Here is a 7136-nt window from a genome sequence, read left to right as displayed (position 1 = left end):
CACCAGATGAACGCGCGCTAGAACTCACTCAAAGAACGCCCGCCCCCCGCGTCATAGAGCTCCATCTGGAGGACTGGCAAAGACACAGAACGAGCGGCATCTGACAGATTGGTGGGCGGTGTTGCCTGACTACTACATGGCCGACAGGCTCCATAAGCTTATGAAACAATTGCTTTTTGCCTGACCTGTCTTGACTACCGGTAAAAATCTCCACGCCCCACAGGCTGTCCTTTAACGCCTGTTTCCACTAGGGCACACCTCTTCTTGGTTTCCGCGGCTGCAGTTTGACAGTAAAGCTAAATAATTGACACTGCACTGATCCACGCCGCCTTATGTCGAATTTTTCAATGGCCAAAGTTGTGGTGGTCACCGGAGCCAACAGGTATGTCAGCTTCTGTACTCACGCTTGTCTTATTATGAAACACTAGACAATAATAATGTTAGGTTGGACTGGAGTAGGCTAATAGCAAGCTTAGATTTTTTGCAGCATTTCTTTTTATATTCTTGAAACAATTTTATATGTTAAATATATTTGTTTTAAATAGCGCGTTAGGGAACCTTACCGGAGTGGTAGAGTGCTTTACAAGATTGAGAAAAATAAAATAACAAAAACGCAAGCGATATAAATGTTCTTTAGTTGAATATGTACTCTATGATCGTCACTACTTTAAGTTTCCAATTTCTGTTGTATGTTGCTTTAACCTAACGTGAATATGAGTTCCGAACAAGTAGCAATAGTTTTGTTAGACGTTAGGTTCCTTGACGTGTATTGTTTATATGTTCATTATTATGTTTTATGGTATGTGGGCGTGAAACCTTTTCAGTCCTGGTTATAGACAACTTAAGTTCTGACGTACCTATATTTACACTGCTCTAGGGCACCACCTGAGGCTGTAAGATTTGTTTATATTAAGGATTGTTCTTTACTTTCAACCTCTAAAATCCTTGGAAGATGAGTAATAGTGGTGCTGACTCATAGACACACAATATCTGTGTAACGTGTGGGCTAGATCCTCTGTCATTTTGGCCAGTAAAATCAATGTCAACCAAAGAATAGTCCTGTCTGAGTTCTGAACCCGTGAGGTCTGCAGAAGGACAACTCTGTCCAAAGATATAGCTCTATTAAACGATATTTCAGTGTTCTGAGATCCTACCCTACAAGATTTGTTTTCTGAGCGACAAACTGATGCCCTGGCATGTACAATCCTCAGTGTGACCTAAGGTTCAGCTAAACTTTCTACCATGATCCACACCCTAATTCCAGAATCGAATATGTATCGGTACACAGCTTTAAATGTGAGTTCTTTAGCACTTTCCGAAGTTGAAACTTTTTTCCTGTGTTTCTCAATTTGCATTAGTCTTACTTAATTTGCTTTAACCTGATTTAGATAGCTGTACTTCTGCCTTCTACTCCAGGACGTCCCTTGTGGTAGATGTTTTGGTCAATACTTTAAAAAAAATGCATTAATTCAGTCTGCCATGGGCCTTTTAAGGTTTGGCTTTATGAATACTACAAAGTAGCATTTGTATGTGCTGAAATATAATGGGAATAATATTGTCTGTGATGCAAGAGGTGAAGATGCTGGCTTTGAAGTATCTTAAGATGCTGAGATCATACTTTCAAAATTGAATGTTTTTTTACTGGTATCATTGGTTTGGTGCTGATAGAAAAGAAATATAGGCCCTTATTTAACCTTTTTTAGCACCGCATTTGCTTCATTTGTTGACGCAAAAGAGGCACAAACTTGCAAAATACAATTGTGGCCCATATTTGTGCCGCTTTTTGATGCAAAAGCGGTGCAAAATACAATGGTATTTTGTAAGTTTGTGCCGCTTTTGCGTAAAAAAATGACGCACATGCGGCAATAAAAAAGTATAAATATGTGGGCCTGTATTTTGTAAGTTTGTGCCTTTTTTGCGTCAAAAAGCGGCGCAAACGCAGCGCTAAAACAGTATAAATATGGGCCATAGTCTTCATGAAAATCACTCTAGTCAGATAATGCTTTGCGTAAAGGCAACACAATTAAGCAAGACCTTAATCCTTCGCACACCCTTTTACAGTCATTTGTTGAATGGGACTTTATGCACTTGGAGTGCAGTGTATACCGTGATAAGAACATATTTTTGAGCAAAATAAACATCCAACCCTGCATAGGCAGGCATTATTTTGAGCCAATAGAGCTTTGCATTCTTTGGAGTTTGATGGAGTTATGCATACCTCAGTACAACATTTTTTGAGAGCTATGAGGGAAAGGGTACAAAGGAGTGTTGCATAATCTGATGCAGGAATCGGAGGCAAATTTAAGTTTCAGGGAGTGGTGGTATTCAGAAGTAGTTCCTTGAATTACATTTTGTTGTTACATTGGATAGAGAAGCCTTTGAGGAGTAGAATTATGTAGGTAGCAGTTAGCCTTACAACTTTGATTAACAGCTTGGTTAAATGTTGTTGCTAAATTTGTAGTGATTTGGAAGCTATGCTTGTTAATTCAGTGCCTGGACAGATGGTACCTCACCTCAGGCTGGGTAGAAACAGTCTGTCTCCAGTCGTCTCCATATCTTTAGGAAATCATTCCTCATGTCTTAGCTGAAGGGGGAGATTGTTGGAGAGGACAGAACATGCTTGATGAGGAATCAGTTGGCAAATCTTTTGAGCCTCTGTAGGAATATGACAAAGAGTCAGGTTGGTGGCAAAGGGTAGAAGTTTGGTCAGCCACCTTAGGACACTGCCATTGAGAGATCTGAAGATTGTGCACGGAATTTTGGTTTGCGATCCCTCTGATTGGCAGTTAGCGTAATGAGTTCAGGATCGGTATGATGTATTCATATTGCTTTAGGTCAAGTATGAACCATGTTCTGAACCCTTTTCAGTTTACTGAGATAATTCTATGTCAGGACCGAAGGCTCCGATTATGCTTTCTCTTTCTTTACTGAACAAAAACAGCAGCCAATGAAATACTAGTAACAGAAAAAACTACAAATCCCAGGATGCCTAACATCCTGTCACATGGTCCAATCACTGTCCATAACCTCAACTATAAGTCCTTTGACCTTTGATGTCACTACCTCTTTCTTTGCTGCTTCGCAGCAGATAAGTACACAATTTTACTCTCTTCTACAAAACTGTTTGTTTGTTTAACGATTTAGAATGTTTTATTCGTGTTAAAAGCGTCGCGATTCAGCGCGCTTCAATTGTCTGTTTGAGCGCTTATACGCGCTGGTTTATTGGCCTTTGCCAATTTTATTTAGCCCATATTTCGTGGAGTGGGAGCGGGAGCGGAGCTGCATTTGCAGTCTCCCTTTCATTTTTACTGGCGCGCGCGCGCGTCCTGACGAGCCGATTCCTTTCACTTTCTGAATCGATCGGCTCGTGGGAAGCGCGGCGAGGGCGTCTTAGGCCCCGTTTTCAGTACCAAAGATTGCTCCCTGATGCCCAGCAGTACACCTGTGTGGGTTGTAAAATTGTTATCAGGCTTCTGCCGAGAGTGCTTTACAGGCAGCTCCCTCCACATTCTATTAAGGGCTCATATTGTTATTCCATTGCCTGTCTTGGGGTTCTTGCACTCCCCCTTACTTGATCCTTAACTGATTTGTTTTAAAGGTATTAACCTTCTTAATCATGGCTCAATGGGAGGATCAAGGAGCAGAATATTATACCGATGATTTAAGTAATCAACTAGAAGTTGATATTGTGGAAGCCCTTGATTCTAGAGTCCAGCAGTCGGTAAATGATGCTCTAGTGAGAGCTTTGGGTCCTTTTTCAGGACAATTATTTGACTATGCTCGTGCACAGGGCTGGACACAAGAACAACAACCTCTCCCCGAAGCCAAAAAAGCGAAAGACAAAGCAAAAAACTTAGATCCTAGTGCAGAGGTTAGTAGTCTGCACGCAGACGCTTTTGAAAAACTACGTAAAAAACGCAGTGGAGAGCATAATTACAGCTCAAAAAAGGAAGTCTTCCTCGATTCCTCATCTTCCGATAATAATTCCTCCTCTGATGATTCAGATGAATCCAACGCGCCCAGACCTAGTAAAAAAGCTAGGAAAGCGCCTCCTCCCTGCCAAGTTCTAGATTTTGATCCCACGGAAATCATTCATCCCAGAGCTTCTAATTGGGTTGCCCCACCCGAAGTAGCTCAATATGTAAAATCTAATTTACGAAAATGCTTCGACAAGGAAGTTCGATCACGCTTAAAAGCGGAATGCCCTAGACCTGATCTAGAGGGCAAAGTATCCGAGACCCCGGAAATAGATCCCACAATGGTAACTTTTATGCGAAAATTCTCGAAGGATCCCAAAAAAGGTTTGGATCGCTCCTGGCGTAATTGCCAAGACAAGCTGCTGGACCTCTCCGGTCCTTTGACCAAGATTCTTGATATGGCATACGTGGCCAAAGAATCTGGGGATCCGGTGGACACTGATGTCCTAATAGGTTGGGCACAGAGATCCATTTGTCTACTGGGGAACTCGAATTGCGCTATTTCGGCAGAACGCAGAAAATCTGTGTTAATGCGAATTGACCCTAAATTGTCTGATCTTGCATCTTCAGAAGCAGGACCTTCGGCTGAAGGGCTGCTCTTTGGAAACTCGTTTATCAAAGATTTGTCCAAGTTTTGCTCCACCTTCTCTACGCTGGATAAGGCTCAAATGTCCCTCAAGAAGGTCTTTAAACGAGGCCTTTTTCTCAGGGCCGGTCGTTACGGGGGACGTATGCCCGGCCGAGGAACTTAAAATAGTCCCCAGAACTATTATCCAAGAGATAGAGGTGGCTGGTACGGAGATCAAGACACCACCTTCTACCCCACACGTTCTGGAGGAGGACGTCCCCGCTTCCGTAGAGGTCAACGCAGAGGGCAACAAGGAGCCATTCAGGACTCAAGTTTCACAGGTGAGCATTATTCATTTTTCGCAGGTCAAACTTGGGGGCAGAGTAGCACTATGCCTGTCAAATTGGAAGCGAATTTCAGGAGATCCTTGGATCCTCCAAACAGTAGAAGGTTTCCACTTGGAGTTTATCAGCACTCCCCAACAGCTCCTCCCCCCTGTACAAATGTGTTTTTCCCTAGCAAATAAAATTTTTATAGACTTAGAAGTACAAGCTCTTTTAGCCAAAGGAGCCGTCCAGTTTGCCTCCCCTCATCCTTACGGTTATATCAGCCCTATTTTTGTAGTAGACAAGAAAGTAGGAGGTCACAGATTGGTCCTGAACCTGAAAGATTTCAATCAGTGGATCCTTTACAGACACTTCAAAATGGAAGGCATCCATATGTTAAGGGACATCCTTTTAGGAGGAGATAGGATGGTTCGTCTGGACCTAAAAGATGCATATCTGTCGATCCCAATTTTTCCACCTCACAGGAGGTTTCTACAATTCCAATGGAAGGGACAGTACTTGGAGTTTCTAGCCCTTACATTCGGTCTGTCGTCAGCCCTGTGGTGCTTCACAAAGCTTCTGAGACCTGTGGTTGAATGGCTCAGAGCCAAAGGTGTCAGACTGATTATATAACTGGACGACATTCTGTTGATGGCCCAATCCCCTCACGTTCTCTTATCTCACCTGGATTGGACCATCAATCTTCTGCAGGATTTGGGTTTTCTCATCAATGTGCAGAAGTCTTTATTGATACCCTCTCAAGTGATGGAGTTCCTGGGATTCCAGATAAACTCCATTTCTTGTCAACTCATTCTTCCCTCTCAGAAGATCCGCAACATCAAGAGGGAATTGAGATCAGTTTTAGCCAAGCAGACCGTCTCTCTGAGGAATATTGCCAGAATAGTGGGCCTATTAGCTTCATCTATTCAGGCGATCTTTCCCGCTCCCTTACACTACTGAGCACTTCAAAGGCTCAAGATCAGACATCTACAACAGGGTCGGAATTATTCAGAATTAATCCCCTTGACTGCCGAAGTACGCTCAGAGATCCAGTGGTGGCTTCACCACATGGAGGCTTGGAACGGCAGGGCAATTTTCGGGTCTCACACGGAAGTGGTGATAGAATCCGATGCCAGCAGATGGGGTTGGGGGGCACGCTGCAACTCCCTAGTGACGGGGGGCAGATGGTCCTAATGGGAGCAGACTCTACATATCAATTGCCTGGAACTTCTAGCGGGATCTTTTGCCATAAAGCGTCTCTCCCCTCAGAAAACAGATTGTTGCATACTCTTACGGATGGACAATGTCTCAGCTGTAAGATATGTCAACAAACTAGGAGGCACGAAGTCCAGAATTCTAGCGGAGATTGCCAAGGATTTCTGGCATTATTGCCTAACCCAACGCTTAGTTGTCATAGCGGAATACCTCCCTGGGGATCAGAATATCATAGCAGACTGGAATTCCAGATACCTCTCGGATTTCAGCGATTGGAAATTGAATCCTCTGATCTTCTCACAGATAATCAAGGAATGAGGCAGTTGCGAGATAGATCTCTTTGCCTTGAGGATCAATTGCCAGCTTCCAAAATTCTTCAGTTCGCGTCCAGACCCTTATCCGCTAAGGACCGATGCCTTTCTTCAGGATTGGTCCCAGTTTCGAGGGTATGCCTTCCCTCCATTCCTGATGATTGCCAGGGTCTTGTCTCAAGTGAGGAGACAGAAGACAGAAATTGTCCTGGTGACCCCGTTTTGGAGAGCACAGCCTTGGTTCCCTATAGCTCTTCATTTAGCTTGTGCCTCTCCTCTTCTGATTCCACCTGGTCTGAATCTTCTGTTGAGCCCGGAGGGCCTTCATCATCCTCTGGTCTTGTCAGGGAAGTTGGTCCTTCTCGCCTGGTTAATTTCAGGGTGAGATGGAGTACCCCAGATGTTTCGGAACAAGCTGCGGAATTCATTAAACAGGCATGGGCCGGTAGTACACATAAAAGATATGACTCAGCTTGGCGCAGATGGTCTAGTTGGTGTGATGGACGGGGTGCCAATCCATTGAAAACACACCTTGGTATGATTATTAATTTTTTGGCAGAGCTAGCAAGTTCGGGTTTGGCTTACTGGACAATTAATAACTTTAGATCAGCTATATCAGTGGGACACGCTCATCTTGAAGGTAAACCCATTGGTGAACATCCATTAGTTTGCAAACTTTGAAGAGGTATACATCTTTCCAAACCTCCTCAAGCGAAATATTCTGTTTTATGGGATGTTA

The 7136-nt window shown here is 43.5% G+C and overlaps 1 protein-coding gene across 1 annotated transcript in view; it reads left to right on the top strand.

Moving 5' to 3' along the window:
* The first annotated feature begins 243 nt into the window (after positions 1–243).
* The window catches only part of HSD17B7 (hydroxysteroid 17-beta dehydrogenase 7), a 48613-nt gene continuing 41720 nt past the window's right edge, over positions 244–7136 (top strand). Inside the window, exon 1 of the mRNA XM_069231507.1 lies at positions 244–382. Coding sequence (XP_069087608.1) covers positions 333–382 — 50 coding nt within the window. The 5' untranslated portion in view covers positions 244–332. The remainder of the gene's footprint in view (positions 383–7136) is intronic.

The sequence above is a fragment of the Pleurodeles waltl genome, chromosome 4_2 (genome assembly GCF_031143425.1).
Source record: "Pleurodeles waltl isolate 20211129_DDA chromosome 4_2, aPleWal1.hap1.20221129, whole genome shotgun sequence".
Classification (NCBI taxonomy): Eukaryota; Metazoa; Chordata; class Amphibia; order Caudata; family Salamandridae; genus Pleurodeles; species Pleurodeles waltl.
The sequence above is the reverse complement of the archived record's forward strand: the minus strand, read 5'-3'. Positions and strand labels throughout refer to the sequence as shown.